Genomic DNA, 19,375 nt, shown 5'->3' on the forward strand with positions numbered 1-19,375 from the left:
AACCGAGACTTTCCTTGAACGTTTCGGCACGCTCATGATGGATTCCACACTTCCACCGACCCACTGAGATCATCAGGCTGCCATGTTCACATAGTAAAAAAGCGCAACACGTCACCCCGGCCCGTACCGTCCGACGCGCCACGCGCCGTCTGGATCGGCCGCTAGTGGAGCTCTGTGCCCACGCGCATGTCGGTAGCTAGTGCACCCATGCTTGATGCTTCCGCGTTGTACACTCTGTCGCGCGCCACACCTACTACTACGTGCTGCATGCGGCCTATAAAACGCACCGTCGACCGCGCCCATTCTCCACAACCCATAGGCATCAGCCAGCTCCTCACGAACGCACGGTCGCAGAGACACCGCACGAGAGCAGCTCCACCACTTCCCTCCCACACGAGCCCAAGAAGCAACCATGGCGGCGGCGAAGGCCACCCTCGTCTGCTTCATGGTCATGGCTCTCGCGACGGCGCTGCTGGCAGTGCCGGGCGCGGTGGAGGGGGCAACGTGCAGCCCGACGCAGCTGACCCCGTGCGCGCCGGCCATCATCGGGAACGCGGCGCCGAGCGCGGCGTGCTGCGGGAAGCTCAAGGCGCACCCGGCGAGCTGCCTGTGCAAGTACAAGAAGGACCCCAACCTGCAGCGCTACGTCAACTCCCCCAACGGCAAGAAGGTCTTCGCCGCGTGCAAGCTGCGCCTGCCAAGCTGCTGAACTAGCTATTGGTGCCACGAGCTTCGTCCATGTCCCTCGCGCGTTGCACGTACACTACGTACGCTGGAGTACCGAGAGTGTGTGAGGTATAATAATAAAACGAGGCGAGTGCTATATACTTTATATATTAAACAGAAATAAATTGACAGCGCTGTACTACTTTGGTACGGTGCCCGTTATGTCCATGTGCATGTATACTCATGTCCTGTGTATGCCAGCATATACATGTCAGAGTAATAAACAAAAATTTTTGTTCTGTTCCCTGCTTCGCTCCGAAAAGGAAGAAAATGTTTTTTGTTTGAAATGGAGAAGAAAATACTAGTTAGTAGTTAGAATATATGAGAATAATACCCCTCCACATTCTTATGATATATCAATGGTAGCAACTTGTGGCTACATGTTATAGCGTCTCACCTTCTAGGTTCGATAAAATGATTTGTGGCTAAAAAATTAAAAATAATAATGTGGATGACTTACATGTGCTTGATGATGTGAAGGATTTACATGTGTTGAGAAATGAAATGTGGAGTGCTTGTATCTGCTTAATATTATGGAGGACTTACATGTGCAAGAAAAATATGTAGTGGACTTCTACTTTTTGAAACAGAGAGGATGCATGCTTGCTTCATACATGTACTTTAGCAAAAGGGCGAGCCACAGAAAAACAACAATGAAATGGTCGGAAGGAAATGATGAGTCTATAAAACAGTGATACCAACTGTTAAGAACCTTGTTTAGTTTCTTGATCAAATTGTGAATTTGATCGCGGACACGAATTACATGGGAAATGTATAGCGTCTCGGGGTAGAAGTAGGGGGCAATTGTTGTGGACGAAGCTCTTGTCGATCAGGTCGGCCTGACCTCTTTGGTCGTTCGATCGGTTTGACCTTGGTAGTACATCGTCGGCGTGCACGGACCAGGGATACTGCCAGTTAACCTTTCCTACAAAACATTACCGGGAATATACATAAAGTGATAAAGAGATTACCAAAGTACTAAAAATAACAAAGCATAAACTAAAAAGGGAAAGAAAGGCGATGTGTACACTTTTTTTGAAGCGAAGCAAAGTTTTATTGCTTATGTGTGCGTGGGCATATCACCCATAGCACAGCCAGCCACAATGGGCAGAACATCAGACTCCCAGTACAGAGATTCAGAATTAAAACAACAGTGACCAATCTTAGCTAATTCGTGGGCTACAGTATTGGCCTCACGACGACACCCTCAGACCTTGCTGAATGAGAACCACATCTTCATTTGAAGCTTCAGGTCCTCGATGACTGGAGCGTACACTTGAAGGAGCTTTGTAAGCTCAAGACATGAAAACAATTACCAAAAAGATAACCAGAAGCAGTTCTCTGAGGAGTGGCACTAGCGTCATCAACGTGCCTCACAAATCGAGAACTTGCATAATACAACAACATTACCATTTTTCTTAGCGTTCATCCACTAGAGGTCCATTGGAAGATGATGCAAATTAACGAGTGTTGTCGACATTGCCGAAGGGACTTATTACACCGATATAACAATGCAAACCTGAATCTTGCTAGCTTATCTCATCCCATCACTTCGAGGTGATCTGCAAACACCATTAAAGGACGGTGCAAAACTGACATTCTATCAAACAAAACGAACCTTGAACACTAGCTCGATAGCTCCACCATCGGGACAATACTGTGCTTCATAAAAAAAATTAGGACGCTCACCTACCTTGTTGAAAGGCACATATCATATCAACCGAGACCCCACTAGGAACACGAAGCTCATCACATTAAAACTGACCATCACCATTGGACGAAGTCCAGCATGGGTGGCGGTACATGACCAACCTGAGGGGGACAAATAGTAGCACTTCGACGCAATATGATGTCGTTGTGGAACCCCTCATATCAACACCGTGGCCGATGAACAAAATAAGCCACGGTAATGCCAAATATGCTAAAGAAGCAGTAACAACGATTGTGGGTGCGACTAGTCACCGAGCTTTCTCCTAGCGTCAGGGGCGGTTCAAGGGGTTGCCAATGTTTTTTTTTACTTAATTACTAGCACTAGCTTGGGTCACTTATGCCAAAAGTTCATTGCCACATATATCTTTCCACAATCATAGTGTTGGTGGCATATTTGATCAAGCATTTGTGGTTTACGAACTTATTTTCTCTAGAGTCTAACTGGAAGTTCATTTACATATTTTGTTGGAGAACTCCTCTGCATAACAAAACCATCAATTTTTAGTTTCAATTTGATTATCGAATAAATAAGATTATATGCATCTATGATACTAATTAAACCATCATAGCTTCATATTTCCCTCTGAATTTTGGGGCAGATATATTATTTTTGTGGTTGTGACACATGATTTGGCCTTCTTTCCTTATTTATTCAGGCATTGATTTGATCCTAATTAGTCCCATTGTTCCTAGGCCCTATGTCTCATGCTTCCCCTTTCCCTCATCTTGTACCACAGATCCACCACCTCCTCCCCATGCCCCAGCTCCTCCTCTCCCCATTTACTCACAAATAGGTGCCCTACCAGCTCATCTTGCACCATCACCTCCATAGATTTCTCCCCCATTAGTGTCGCCAGCATGCCCCCCCCCCCCCCCCCCCCCCCCCCCCCCCCCCCCCCCCCTCGCATCACTCCCTCACTACCATCAGCTGACAGAGAAGTGACGTGTTGGCTTTGCTCATGCGACCACCTTAACGCTCAACTGTAGCACTGCCCTCCGTCCTCTAGAAGATTAGTCGACGTGGCTTAAAAGAGAACAGTGATGGTATCCTCCGTCGCCCCACCATTGGTGCCAACGGTCCCTCCTCTACAATATTTATCGGGAAATGATAGTGACAAATTAGAGGTCAAGGAATCAACGCGTGTCGTGTCACTGACAAGTCTGATGACGAGGATGGCATCCTGCAGGATGAGGTTCCATGGCGGGCTTCAATGGTGGTGTCGTTGTGATGGTTTGTTTGTTAATAATATCTGGAGCCGCTAGGAGTAGTGGTTGTAACGGATACGAGGTAGGCACCGGCAGAAAATTCAAACTTTCCCATGTACCTCCCACATATGCTAAGGACTGACACAACGGTGGTAATACTACAAGAGAGATTTCGTTGCGCCGGATTGGAGAGACGAATTGTGAAGAGGAGAAGTACATGCCGAATTTCACTCAGCCAATTACCCTATATATATATATATATATATATATATATATATATGAAACTAGTGTAGACTTTTCGTTACAAGTATGTTTGATAAATGCTTGAGCTCGACTCGACCAAACTAATTAACCAATTCCACTCCAGCCTTATAATTGAACAATATATGAACAATCTCTTTACATTTTTAGGGGTATTTCCAACATTCATATATTGCCCTCAGAACCACAATTCAGATGCTCCTTCCGTCCCCAAATAGATGGCCTATAAACAGAGTAAAAAGCAGTGCTTTTCAAGTTTGGCCAAGCATAAAAACAAAGATATGAAGATAATTAGCAAGACCCAACCAATATCAATATACTCGCCATTAGATATATTTTTGTAATGTATTTATTTAATATTGTAGTAGTTGTTAATAGCTTATTCTATGTATTTGATCAAACATATACATGGCTGACTTTTTAACTGGATTCATATGTCATCTGTTTAGGAACAGAGGGCGTATGTAGTTGCCAAATTGCTCGCAACTACTTACCCACAATTATTTTTGGACGACCCATGGCTAGTCTTGATTTTTTTTATCTACAATTGGTGTTTTTTGGGTATAATGGGTGTTTTTATTTACTTTTTTTTTAGCATCGGGTGTTTTTATTTACTTAAAGTCCCGCTTCGGTACAACCCCCTCCTAAAACGTATATAGGGGCAATGTAGTCTTTTCACACCTTACCTATACATGCGCTCGATGCCCCAGTACGAGGCGCGTTCTGTTTGACTGATGTGCATCCGCAGAGGGAGAGCCTCCCGAGTGGGCCGGCCCATTATTGCGTGAAAACTGTGAAAATAAACAACCACAAGAAAATGACCAGCAAAAGGATTCGAACCAAGCACTATATATATATGAAACGGTGGTAATACTACAAAAGAGATTTCGTTGCGCCGGATTGGAGAGACGAATTGTGAAGAGGAAAAGTACATGCCGAATTTCACTCAGCCAATTACCCTATATATATATATATATATATATATATATATATATATATATATGAAACTAGTGTAGACTTTTCGTTACAAGTATGTTCGATAAATGCTTGAGCTCGACTCGACCAAACTAATTAACCAATTCCACTCCAGCCTTACAATTGAACAATATATGAACAATCTCTTTACATTTTTAGGGGTATTTCCAACATTCATATATTGCCCTCAGAACCACAATTCAGATGCTCCTTCCGTCCCCAAATAGATGGCCTATAAACAGAGTAAAAAGCAGTGCTTTTCAAGTTTGGCCAAGCATAAAAACAAAGATATAAAGATAATTAGCAAGACCCAACCAATATCAATATACTCGCCATTAGATATATTTTTGTAATGTATTTATTTAATATTGTAGTAGTTGTTAATAGCTTATTCTATGTATTTGATCAAACATATACATGGCTGACTTTTTAACTGGATTCATATGTCATCTGTTTAGGAACAGAGGGCGTATGTAGTTGCCAAATTGCTCGCAACTACTTACCCACAATTATTTTTGGACGACCCATGGCTAGTCTTGATTTTTTTTTATCTACAATTGGTGTTTTTTGGGTATAATGGGTGTTTTTATTTACTTTTTTTTAGCATCGGGTGTTTTTATTTACTTAAAGTCCCGCTTCGGTACAACCCCCTCCTAAAACGTATACAGGGGCAATGTAGTCTTTTCACACCTTACCTATACATGCGCTCGATGCCCCAGAGCCTCCCGAGTGGGCCGGCCCATTATTGCGTGAAAACTGTGAAAATAAACAACCACAAGAAAATGACCAGCAAAAGGATTCGAACCAAGCACCTCAGTATGATAAGCGCTGATAGCTAGCCAATACACCTGATAGAGTTCGTTGTCCAATAAAGAAACGCTAGCAGAATGATCACAGCAACCCGTTTAGTGTAGCGAACCATTTTTTCCTGCTTCTTTTTCTTTTTTTCTTTGTTTTTTTTCCTATTTGAAGTTTTTTTATTCTCAACAAAATTGAATGCTTTTAGTTTTGTTCAAAATTTCATGAAATTTTCGTTTTTTCCAGTTTAGTTCATATATTGAAAAAATTAAATCACATTTTTAGAAAAAATGAATTTTTGAAAAATGTTCGTGTCCTTAAAACATTGTTCAGAATGATAAGACATGAACAGTTTTTTAAAAGTATGAACAAAATTTTGAAAACCAGCAATTTTTGGAAAACACGAACAACAATTGGTATTTTCAAACAATTTTTTAACAAGTCGAACAAAAAATTGAAACCAAAAAGGTTTATGGAATTTCGTCGAACATTTTTCTGAATTTTTGAAAAAAAAATTGAAAGCAGGAACATTTTTAAAATTCCAAACAAATTTTGAAAGTGCGAACGTTATTTGAAACTCCACGGACATTGTTTGAATATGTGAATAAACTTTGGGAAAGTGTACTTTTTTAAATTTGTGAATTTTTTTGTAAACTAGATTATTTTTGAAATTGCGATTTTTTTTGTAAACAACAACATTTTTTAAGAGTAAAATACACCATAAGTCTCAAAAATATTTGGTGTGTCATATTAGTCCGAATACTTTGAAATTTATATATGGATCCTAAAAGTTTGCCAAGTGTGTTGCTCGCAGTCCTATCCACGCTGCATCAGTTTTGACACGGGGTGGGCGGTTGACTACTTCGATGTGACAACATTTTTGCACACCCCCTCCCAAAAGGTCATATGTTCTAATAATTTTGTGGCATTCACACTTGCGCACATCCTATCCCTTGTCCTCCTCTCCATATCCAATGGCCACCATCCACATCGGCACCAGAGCGCGGTAAACATGATGAGCTTCCTGCATCATGCGGTGGAACCACTCTGACATGTCTACCTTTTCTGTCGAGGTAGGATCGTCTATGTTGTGGAGGAAGTAGGGACGGAACCATTAAGACTTCTGCAACGGGGTGGAAGGAGGAGGAAACGGGATGAAGCATGTCGGCTGCTTGTTGCCACCGCCGCCCTCTCGCGTACGAGATGTCACCACAATCTTTGTGGAAGGCAAAAACCACTGCCGTGGGGAGGGGGCCTTGGGTCGTTGTGCGGGAGAGCATGACTGCCGACGACGCAGATGCAGGATGGCGAACTTGCTAGCAAAAGTTGGGGTCCGTCCAGAGATTTCCAATAAAATACCATGGGTCAGCGGAGAGTGTTTGAGTAGGCCAGAAGGGTCCGTTTGGGAGCAGCTCGTCATTCAACATCCCTTAAATGGCCCCAATTTTTTTACTGGCTCTGCATGACCAATTCAAGGCACTATGCCAAGTTTTTTGAGTTTTAGGCAATTCTTTCATTTTCTAGAGTTTGTTTTGTGGAAAATAGCCAATAAATGGTCGGACGTGACGCAACTTGCATATGGTGTCAGAATTCGTTCAAACCTGTCAAGGATGCCTACCATGGGAAATCTCACTTGCTTGCAAAAAATGGGGTCATTTCATGCATGTCAAATATTGACCGTGTTCATGGTAGGCGAGAAGGGTCCATTTGGTAGCACTTTGTTTCTCAACACCTCTACAATGGCTCCAATTTTTTTCTTGGTATTGTATGACCAATTCAAGGCACCATGCCAATTTTTTTCTTAGTTTTCAACAATTCTTGCATTTTTCCAAAGTTTTCGATGATAAATGGCCGGACGTGATGCAACTTGCATACGGTGTCCAAAATCATTCAAACTTGGCATAGATGACTACCATGTGTTGGGGAACGTAGTAATTTCAAAAAAATTCCTACGCACACGCAAGATCATGGTGATGCATAGCAGAGAGGGGAGAGTGTTGTCTACGTACCCTCGTAGACCGGAAGCGGAAGCGTTAGCACAACGCGGTTGATGTAGTCGTACGTCTTCACGGCCCAACCGATCAAGCACTGAAACTACGGCACCTCCGAGTTATAGCACACGTTCAGCTCGTTGACGATCCCCGGACTCCGATCCAGCAAAGTGTCGGGGATGAGTTCCGTCAGCACGACGGCGTGGTGACGATCTTGATGTTTTACCGTCGCAGGGCTTCGCCTAAGCACCGCTACAATATTATCGAGGACTATGGTGGAGGGGGGCACCACACACGGCTAAGAGATCAATGATCAACTGTTGTGTCTATGGGGTGCCCCCCTGCCCCCGTATATAAAGGAGTGGAGGAGGGGGGCGGCCAAGGAGGGTGGCGCGCCCTAGGGGGGAGTCCAACTCCCACAGGGAGTAGGACTCCCCTTTTTCCTATTAGGAGTAGGAGAGGGAAGGAAGAGGAAGGAAAGGGGGGGCCGGCCCCCTTCCCAATTCGGATTGGGCTTGGGGGGGCGCCCTCTCCCTTGCTCCTTTCCCCTCCTTTCCACTAAGGCCCAATAAGGCCCATATAGCTCCCGAGGGTTCCGATAACATCCCGGTGATCCGGTAGTGTTCCAATCTCACCCGGAACCTTTCCGGTGTCCAAATATAATCGTCCAATATATCAATCTTTATGTGTCGACCATTTCGAGCCTCCTCGTCAAGTCCATGATCACATCCAGGACTCCGAACAACCTTCGGTACATCAAAATATATAAACTCATAATGAAACTGTCATCGTAACGTTAAGCGTGCGGACCCTACGGGTTCGAGAACAATGTAGACATGACCGAGACATGTCTCCGGTCAATAACCAATAGCGGAACCTGGATGCTCATATTGGCTCCTACATATTCTACGAAGATCTTTATCGGTCAGACCGCATAACAACATACGTTTGTTCCCTTCGTCATCGGTATGTTACTTGCCCGAGATTCGATCGTCGGGATCTGAATACCTAGTTCAATCTCGTTACTGGCAAGTCTCTTTATCGTTCTGTAATACATCATCTTGCAACTAACTTATTAGTTGCATTGCTTGCAAGGCTTAAGTGATGTGCATTACCGAGAGGGCCCAGAGATACCTCTCCGACAATCGGAGTGACAAATCCTAATCTCGAAATACGCCAACCCAGCATGTACCTTTGGAGACACCTGTAGAGCACCTTTATAATCACCCAGTTACGTTGTGACGTTTGCTAGCACACAAAGTGTTCCTCCGGTAAACGGGAGTTGCATAATCTCATAGTCATAGGAACATGTATAAGTCATGAAGAAAGCAATAGCAACATACTAAACGATCGGGTGCTAAGCTAATGGAATGGGTCATGTCAATCACATCATTCTTCTAATGATGTGATCCTGTTAATCAAATGACAACTCATGTCTATGGCTAGGAAACATAACCATCTTTGATCAACGAGCTAGTCAAGTAGAGGCATACTAGTGACACTCTGTTTGTCCATGTATTCACACATGTATTATGTTTCCGGTTAATACAATTCTAGCATGAATAATAAACATTTATCATGATATAAGGAAATAAATAATAACTTTATTATTGCCTCTAGGGCATATTTCCTTCAGTCTCCCACTTGCACTAGAGTCAATAATCTAGTTCACATCGCCATGTGATTTAACACCAATAGTTCACATCACCATGTGATTAACACCCATAGTTCACATCAACATGTGACCAACACCCAAAGGGTTTACTAGAGTCAATAATCTAGTTCACATCGCTATGTGATTAACTCCCAAAGAGTACTGAGGTGTGATCATGTTTTGCTTGTGAGAGAAGTTTAGTCAACGGGTCTGCCACATTCAGATCCGTAAGTATTTTGCAAATTTCTATGTCAACAATGCTCTGCATGGAGCTACTCTAGCTAATTGCTCCCACTTTCAATATGTATCCAGATTGAGACTTAGAGTCATCTGGATCAGTGTCAAAACTTGCATCAACGTAACCCTTTACGACGAACCTTTTGTCACCTCCATAATCGAGAAACATATCCTTATTCCACTAAGGATAATTTTGACCAATGTCCAGTGATCTACTCCTAGATCACTATTGTACTCCTTTGCCAAACTGAGGGCAGGGTATACAATAGGTCTGGTACACAATATGGCATACTTTATAGAACCTATGGCTAAGGCATAGGGAATGACTTTCATTCTCTCTCTATCTTCTGCCATGGTCGGGTTTTGAGTCTTACTCAACTTCACACCTTGTAACACAGGCAAGAACTACTTTTTGACTGTTCTATTTTGAACTACTTCAAAATCTTGTCAAGGTATGTACTCATTGAAAAACTTATCAAGCATCTTGATCTATCTCTATAGATCTTGATGCTCAATATGTAAGCAGCTTCACCGAGGTCTTTCTTTGAAAAACTTCTTTCAAACATTCCTTTATGCTTTGCAGAATAATTCTACATTATCTCCGATCAACAATATGTCATTCACATATACTTATCAGAAATGTTGTAATGCTCCCACTCACTTTCTTGTAAATACAGGCTTCACCGCAAGTCTGTATAAAAGTATATGCTTTGATCAACTTATCAAAGTGTATATTCCAACTCCGAGATGCTTGCACCAGTCCATAGATGGATCCCTGGAGCTTGCATATTTTGTTAGTACCTTTAGGATTGACAAAACCTTCTGGTTGCATCATATACAACTCTTCTTTAATAAATTCATTAAGGAATGCAATTTTGTTTATCCATTTGCCATATTTCATAAAATGCGGCAATTGCTAACATGATTCGGGCAGACTTAAGCATAGATACGAGTGAGAAACTCTCATCGTAGTCAACACCTTGAACTTGTCGAAAACCTTTTTGCGACAATTCTAGCTTTGTAGATAGTAACACTACTATCAGCGTCTGTCTTCCTCTTGAAGATCCATTTAATCTCAATGGCTCGCCGATCAATGGGCAAGTCAATCAAAGTCCATACTTTGTTCTCATACATGGATCTCATCTATGGCCTCAAGCCATTTCGCGGAATCTGGGCTCATCATCGCTTCCTCATAGTTCGTAAGCTAGTAATGGTCAAGTAACATGACCTCCAGAATAGGATTACCGTACCACTCTGATGCGGATCTCACTCTGGTTTACCTACGAGGTTCGGTAGTAACTTGATCTGAAGTTACATGATCATCATCATTAGCTTCCTCAGTAATTGGTGTAGTAGTCACAGGAACAGATTTCTGTGATGAACTACTTTCCAATAAGGGAGCAGGTACAGTTACCTCATCAAGTTCTACTTTCCTCCCACTCACTTCTTTCGAGAGAAACTCCTTCTCTAGAAAGGATCCATTCTCAGCAATGAATATCTTGCCTTCGGATCTGTGATAGAAGGTGTACCCAACATTTTCTTTTGGGTATCCTATGAAGATTTACTTCTCCGATTTGGGTTCGAGCTTATCATGTTGAAACTTTTTCACATAAGCATCGCAGTCCCAAACTTTAAGAAACGACAGCTTAGGTTTCTCACCAAACCACAGTTCATACGGTGTCATGTCAACGGATTTAGATGGTGCCCTATTTAATGTGAATGTAGCTGTCTCTAATGCATAACCCCAAAACGATAGTGGTAATCGGTAAGAGACATCATAGATCGCACCATATCTAATAAAGCACGGTTACGACGTTCGGACACACCATTACACTGTGGTGTTCCAGGTGGCATGAGTAGTGAAACTATTTCACATTGTTTTAACTGAAGGCCAAACTCGTAACTCAAATATTTTACTTCTGCGATCATATCGTAGAAACTTTTATTTTTGTTACGATGATTCTCCACTTCACTCTGAAATTCTTTGAACTTTTCAAATATTTCAGACTTGTGTTTCATCAAGTAGATATACTCATATCTGCTCAAATCATCTGTGAAGATCAGAAAATAATGATACCTGCCGTGAGCCTCAATATTCATCGGACCACATACATCAGTATGTATGATTTCCAACAAATCTGTTGCTCGCTCCATTATTCCGGAGAACGGAGTCTTAGTCATCTTGCCCATGAGGCATGGTTCGCAAGCATCAACTGATTCATAATCAAGTGATTCCAAAAGCCCATCAACATGGATTTTCTTCATGCGCTATACACCAATATGACCTAAACGGCAGTGCCACAAATAAGTTGCACTATCATTATTAACTTTGCATCTTTTGGTTTCAATATTATGAAAATGTGTATCACCACGATCGAGATCCAACAAACCATTTTCATTGGGTGTATGACCATAGAAGGTTTTATTCATGTAAACAGAACAACAATTATTCTGTAACTTACATGAATAACCGTATTGCAATAAACATGATCCAATCATATTTATGCTCAACGCAAACACCAAATAACATTTATTTAGGTTCAACACTAATCCCGAAAGTATAGGGAGTGTGCGATGATGATCATATCAATCTTGGAACCACTTCCAACACACATCGTCACTTCACCCTTAACTAGTCTATGTTTATTTTGCAACTCCCATTTCGAGTTACTACTCTTAGCAACTGAACCAGTATAAAAAACCGAGGGGTTGCTATAAACACTAGTAAAGTACACATCAATAACATGTATATCAAATATAGCTTTGTTCACTTTGCCATCCTTCTTATCCACCAAACACTTGGGATAGTTCCGCTTCTAGTGACCAGTCCCTTTACAGTAGAAGCACTTAGTCTCAGGCTTAGGTCCAGACTTGGATTTCTTCATTAGAGCAGCAACTTGTTTGCCGTTCTTCTTGAAGTTCCCCTTCTTCCCTTTGCCCTTTCTCTTGAAACTAGTGGTCTTGTCAACCATCAACACTTGATGTTTTTCTTGATTTCTACCTTCGCCGATTTTTTCATCACGAAGAGCTTGGGAATCGTTTCCGTTATCCCTTGCATATTATAGTTCATCACGAAGTTCTACTAACTTGGTGATGGTGACTAGAGAATTCTGTCAATCACTATTTTATCTGGAAGATTAACTCCCACTTGATTCAAGCGATTGTAGTACCCAGACAATCTGAGCACATGCTCACTGCTTGAGCTATTCTCCTCCATCTTTTAGCTATAGAACTTGTTGGAGACTTCATATCTCTCAACTCGGGTATTTACTTGAAATATTAACTTCAACTCCTGGAACATCTCATATGGTCCATGACGTTCAAAACGTCTTTGAAGTCCCGATTCTAAGCTGTTAAGCATGGTGCACTAAACTATCAAGTAGTCATCATATTGAGCTAGCCAAACGTTCATAACGTCTGCATCTTCTCCTGCAATAGGTCAGTCACCTAGCGGTGCATCAAGGACATAATTCTTCTGTGTAGCAATGAGGATAAACCTCAGATCTCGGACCCAGTCCGCATCATTGCTACTATCATCTTTCAACTTAGTTTTCTCTAGGAATACATATAAAACATAGGGAAGCAATAACGCGAGCTATTGATCTACAACATAGATATGCAAATACTATCAGGACTAAGTTCATGATAAGTTAAAGTTCAATTAATCATATTACTTAAGAACTCCCACTTAGAAAGACATCCCTCTAATCTTGTAAGTGATCATGTGATCCAAATCAACTAAACCATAACCGATCATCACGTGAAATGGAGTAGTTTTCAATGGTGAACATCACTATGTTGATCATATCTACTATATGATTCACGTTCGACCTTTCGGTCTCAGTGTTCCGAGGCCATATCTGCATATGTTAGGCTCGTCAAGTTTAACCTGAGTATTCTGCGTGTGCAAAACTGGCTTGCACCCGTTGTAGATGGACGTAGAGCTTATCACACCCGATCATCATGTGGTGTCTGGGCACGACGAACTTTGGCAACGGTGCATGCTCAGGGAGAACACTTTTATCTTGAAATTTAGTGAGAGATCATCTTATAATGCTACCGTCATAACTAAGCAAAGTAAGATGTATAAAAGATAAGCATCTCATGCAATCAAAATATGTGATATGATATGGCCATCATCATCTTGTGCCTTTGATCTCTATGTCCAAAGCATCTTCATGATCTCCATCGTCACCGGCATGACACCATGATCTCCATCATCTTGATCTATATCAATGTGTCGTCACATGGTCGTCTCGCCAACTATTGCTATCGCATAGCGATAAAGTAAAGCAATTATTTGGCGCTTGCATCTTATGCAATAGAGAGACAGCGATAAGGCTTTTGCCAGTTGCCGATAACTTCAACAAAACATGATCATCTCATACAACAACTTATATCTCATCACGTCTTGACCATATCACATCACAACATGCCCTGCAAAAACAAGTTAGACGTCCTCTACTTTGTTGTTACAAGTTTTACGTGGCTGCTACGGGCTTAGCAAGAACCGTTCTTACCTACGCATCAAAACCACAACGATAGTTTTTCAAGTTGGTGTTGTTTTAACCTTCGCAAGGACCGGGCGTAGCCACACTCGGTTCAACTAAAGTTGGAGAAACTAACACCCTGAAAGATCGTGGATGTCGCCTAGAGAGGGGGGGTGAATAGGCGCTTTTAAAATAATTACGGTTTAGGCTTGAGCAAATGCGGAATAAACCTAGCGGTTAATTTGTCAAGCACAAAACCTACAACAACTAGGCTCACCTATGTGCACCAACAACTTATGCTAAGCAAGATAAACTACTAGGTGATAGCAATATATATGATAAGAAACAATATGGCTATCACAAAGTAAAGTGCATAAGTAAAGAGCTCGGATAAGAGATAACCGAGGCACGCGGAGACGACGATGTATCCCGAAGTTCACACCCTTGCGGATGCTAATCTCCGTTTGGAGCGGTGTGGAGGCACAATGCTCCCCAAGAAGCCACTGGGGCCACCGTAATCTCCTCACGCCCTTGCACAATGCAAGATGCCGTGATTCCACTAAGGGACCCTTGAGGGCGGTCACCGAACCCGTACAAATGGCAACCCTTGGGGGCGGCACCGAACCCGTACACTTTGGCAACCCTTGGGGGCGGTCACCGGTACCCGTCAAATTGCTCGGGGCGATCTCCACAACCTAATTGGAGACCCCGACGCTTGCCCGGAGCTTTACACCACAATGATTGAGCTCCGAACAACACCAACCGTCTAGGGCGCCAAGGCACCCAAGAGGAACAAGCTCTAGGGTGCCCAAACACCCAAGAGTAAATAAGCTTCTCAAACTTCACTTCCACGTATCACCATGGAGAACTCAAACCGATGCACCAAATGCAATGGCAAGGGCACACAGAGTGCCCAAGTCCTTCTCTCTCAAATCCCACCGAAGCAACTAATGCTAGGGAGGAAAATGAGAGGAAGAACAAGAAGGAGAACACCAAGAACTCCAAGATCTAGATCCAAGGGGTTCCCCTCACCTAGAGGAGAAAGTGATTGGTGGAAACGTGGATCTAGATCTCCTCTCTCTTTTCCCTCAAAAACTAGCAAGAATCCATGGAGGGATTGAGAGTTAGCAAGCTCGAAGAAGGTCAACAATGGGGGAAGAACGCGAGCTCAAAGGATAAGGTTCATTGGGGAAGAAGACCCCCTTTTATAGGTGGGGAAAAATCCAACCGTTATGCTCACAGCCCGCACAAAGCGGTACTACCGCTAGGGCGGAAGTACCCCTTTGAAAAACAACAGCGAGGAGGCAAAAGGCCAATAGAACCGCCGGAGCGGTACTACCGCTCATCCTCACGGTACTACCGCTCGACCTCACGGTACTACCGCAAATGGTAGCGGTACTACTGCTTGCGAGCGGTACAAAAAAAATACTTCCGTGCCTACTTTCGCTGAGCAAAACACGAGATTTTGGTCCGGAGCGGTACTACCGCTTAGGAGCCGCGGTAGTACTGCTCTGGAGCGGTACTACCGCTCAGGAGCCGCGGTAGTACTGCTCTGGAGCGGTAGCAAAAAATTACATCCGCTCTAGCCACGGTAGTACCGCTGCAGCCTTTACAAAAAACAGCCATAACTTCTGCAAACGGACTCCGAATTCGACGAAACCAAGTTTGTTGGAAAGCTAGCGACAAGGGCTAACACAATCTTGATATAAATACCAGTAAGAAGCAAATGAGAAAAGGCCCAAAAGAAAATGGTGAGAACCCTTCCTCGGAAAAGATCGGAAAAACCTCCAACACCGAAAACATCATAGAAGACGCATGCAAACTCCGTTTTCGATGAACTCAAGCTTGTAATTAAGATGACCATAAGCTCTAAGACTCACAAAGAGAACCAAACAAGAACCAAGAAACATGATGCAAGGATGCAATGGTTTGAGCTCTCGACGAACGATATGATCAAGCTACTCACTTGAGAGCCCCCCTTGATAGTACGGCTATCGATCCTATAACCCGGTCTCCCAACTACCACCATGAGACCGGTAAAATAGAAAACCTATCAAGGGCAAACCTTTGCCTTGCACATGATCCACTTGAGCTAGATGATGACGATCTTGTCCTCCTCAAGATGGACCACCTTTCTTGATTGCGTTGGGTCGATGGAGACTAGATGATTGCTCCCCCATACTCCACTATGGGTGAGCCACTCTTCGGCACATCTTCACAAGTCCATTGACACCACAATGGATGGCAAGAGTCAAGCACTTGATCTCTTCGTGATTCTCCACTTGAACTTGCACACGACAATCTTGATGACGATCACCACTTGATGTCATCCTTCCCATGGGTTGTATGATATCATCCTCTTGACGCAAGCCCATGGACATGTACCTAACCCCACATAGACTCTCACATAGACCATGGGTTAGTACACAAAGTGCAACGGACAATGCTTACCATACCATGGGATCACTTGATCCCTCTCGGTACATCTTCTACTCTTTGTGAGTTGATCAACTTGATTCACTCTTGGCTTAGTCTTGATCAACCTTGAATCTTTCCAACTCTCTTCGTCTGGATGATGTCTTGAAGGTAAACATGAATGATCACACAATCTTCTTCTTCAAGACATGCTTGCAATAAGCTCAACACTCACATGACCAATCTTTGGATAATTCCTTAATAGCACCTTGGTCAACCCATAAACTCCTTGAAACCAACACATGGACTTCAAGAAATGCCTATGGAAAAATCCTTCAAATATAACTCAATGCAACCATTAGTCCATAGAGAATGTCATCAATTACCAAAACCACACATGGGGGCACCGTATGTCCTTTCACACCCGCTAGTCACCTGTGTGCATAGCACGGCGGTAAAACCAGTCTCGCGTAAGCGTACGCGTAATGTCGGTCCGTGCCGCTTCATCCAACAATACCGCCGAACCAAAGTATGACATGCTGGTAAGCAATATGACTTATATCGCCCACAACTCACTTGTGTTCTACTCGTGCATATGACATCTACGCATAAAACCTAGGCTCGGATGCCACTGTTGGGGAACGTAGTAATTTCAAAAAAATTCCTACGCACACGCAAGATCATGGTGATGCATAGCAACGAGAGGGGAGAGTGTTGTCTACGTACCCTCGTAGACCAGAAGCGGAAGCGTTAGCACAACGCGGTTGATGTAGTCGTACGTCTTCAGGGCCCGACCGATCAAGCACCGAAACTACGGCACCTCCGAGTTCTAGCACACGTTCAGCTCGATGACGATCCCCGGACTCCGATCCAGCAAAGTGTCGGGGATGAGTTCCGTCAGCACGACAGCGTGGTGACGATCTTGATGTTTTACCGTCGCAGGGCTTCGCCTAAGCACCGCTACAATATTATCGAGGACTATGGTGGAGGGGGGCACCGCACGCGGCTAAGAGATCAATGATCAACTGTTGTGTCTATGGGGTGCCCCAGGAGGGGCCGGCCAAGGAGGGTGGCGCGCCCTAGGGGGGAGTCCAACTCCCACAGGGAGTAGGACTCCCCTTTTTCCTATTAGGAATAGGAGAGGGAAGGAAGAGGAAGGAGGGAGGAAGGAAAGGGGGGTCGGCCCCCTTCCCAATTTGGATTGGGCTTGGAGGGCCCCTCCCTTGATCCTTTCCCCTCCTTTCCACTAAGGCCTAATAAGGCCCATATACCTCCCGGGGGGTTCCGATAACATCCCGGTGATCCGGTATTGTCCCAATCTCACCCGGAACCTTTCCGGTGTCCAAATATAATCGTCCAATATATCGATCTTTATGTCTCGACCATTTCGAGACTCCTCATCAAGTCCATGATCACATCCAGGACTCCGAACAACCTTCGGTACATCAAAATATATAAACTCATAATGAAACTGTCATCATAACGTTAAGCGTGCGGACCCTACGGGTTCGAGAACAATGTAGACATGACCGAGACACGTCTCTGGTCAATAACCAATAGCGGAACCTGGATGCTCATATTGGCTCCTACATATTCTACGAAGATCTTTATCGGTCAGACCGCATAACAACATACGTTTGTTCCCTTTGTCATCGTTATGTTATTTGCCCGAGATTCGATCGTCGATATCTCAATACCTAGTTCAATCTCGTTACCGGCAAGTCTCTTTACTCGTTCTGTAATACATCATCTTGCAACTAACTTATTAGTTGCATTGCTTGCAAGGCTTAAGTGATGTGCATTACCGAGAGGGCCCAGAGATACCTCTCCGACAATCGGAGTGACAAATCCTAATCTCAAAATACGCCAACCCAACATGTACCTTTGGAGACACCTGTAGAGCACATTTATAATCACCCAGTTACGTTGTGACGTTTGGTAGCACACAAAGTGTTCCTCCGGTAAATGGGAGTTGCATAATCTCATAGTCATAGGAACATGTATAAGTCATGAAGAAAGCAATAGCAACATACTAAACGATTGGGTGCTAAGCTAATGGAATGGGTCATGTCAATCACATCATTATACTAATGATGTGATCCCGTTAATCAAATGACAACTCATGTCTATGGCTAGGAAACATAACCATCTTTGATCAACGAGCTAGTCAAGTAGAGGCATACTAGTGACACTCTGTTTGTCCATGTATTCACACATGTATTATGTTTCCGGTTAATACAATTCTAGCATGAATAATAAACATTTATCATGATATAAGGAAATAAATAATAACTTTATTATTGCCTCTAGGGCATATTTCCTTCACCATGGGCATGCCCACCTGCTTGCAAAAGTTAGGGTCAGTTCAAGCATGTAGAAAATAGACCATGTTCAATGGAGGAAGTTCGAGTAGGCCAAAATGGTCTATTTGAGAGTCTGCTTTGTTCATGGCCTTGTATGACCAATTCAAAGTACCATGCCAAGTTGTTTGAGTTTCCGGCAATTCTTGCATTTTCTAGAGTTTTCTCTGTGAAAAAATGGTCGGACGTGACACAAACTTGCATACGGTGTCGGAATTCATTCAAACTTGGCATGGGTGCCTACCATGGGTATGCTCGCCTACTGGCAAAAGTTAGGTCATTTTATGCCTGTCCAAAAATAGACCATATTCAACGGAGAGTGTTTGGGTAGGCGAGAAGGGTCTGTTTGAGACCACATTGTTTTCGGCATCTGTCACATGACCCAAAATTATTCCGTGAGCTTATATGGTCAATTCAAGGCACCATGCCAAGTTGTTTGAGCTTCCGACAGATTTTGCATTTTCTGTTGTTTTCTTAGTGAAAAAGGCCGATAAATTGCGCATGAAATTTTGACAAGTTTGAACACCTTTTCCAAAATTGGTAACAAATTTC

The 19,375-nt window shown here is 43.2% G+C and overlaps 1 protein-coding gene across 1 annotated transcript; it reads left to right on the top strand.

The window, feature by feature from the left end:
• Window positions 1-316: 316 nt before the first annotated feature.
• On the top strand, window positions 317-965 carry LOC125538162 (non-specific lipid-transfer protein 2-like). The gene has a single exon (XM_048701455.1). The coding sequence runs from the start codon at window positions 413-415 to the stop codon at window positions 707-709; it is 297 nt and encodes a 98-aa protein (XP_048557412.1). The 5' UTR covers window positions 317-412; the 3' UTR covers window positions 710-965.
• The last annotated feature ends 18,410 nt before the right edge of the window (window positions 966-19,375 follow it).

The sequence above is a fragment of the Triticum urartu genome, chromosome 1 (genome assembly GCF_003073215.2).
Source record: "Triticum urartu cultivar G1812 chromosome 1, Tu2.1, whole genome shotgun sequence".
In the NCBI taxonomy this organism is placed as follows: Eukaryota; Viridiplantae; Streptophyta; class Magnoliopsida; order Poales; family Poaceae; genus Triticum; species Triticum urartu.

What these genes read in the sequence shown, in the direction of transcription:
- LOC125538162 (XM_048701455.1), top strand. Translation starts at nt 413, where the DNA reads ATGGCGGCGGCGAAGGCCACCCTCGTCTGCTTCATGGTCATGGCTCTC.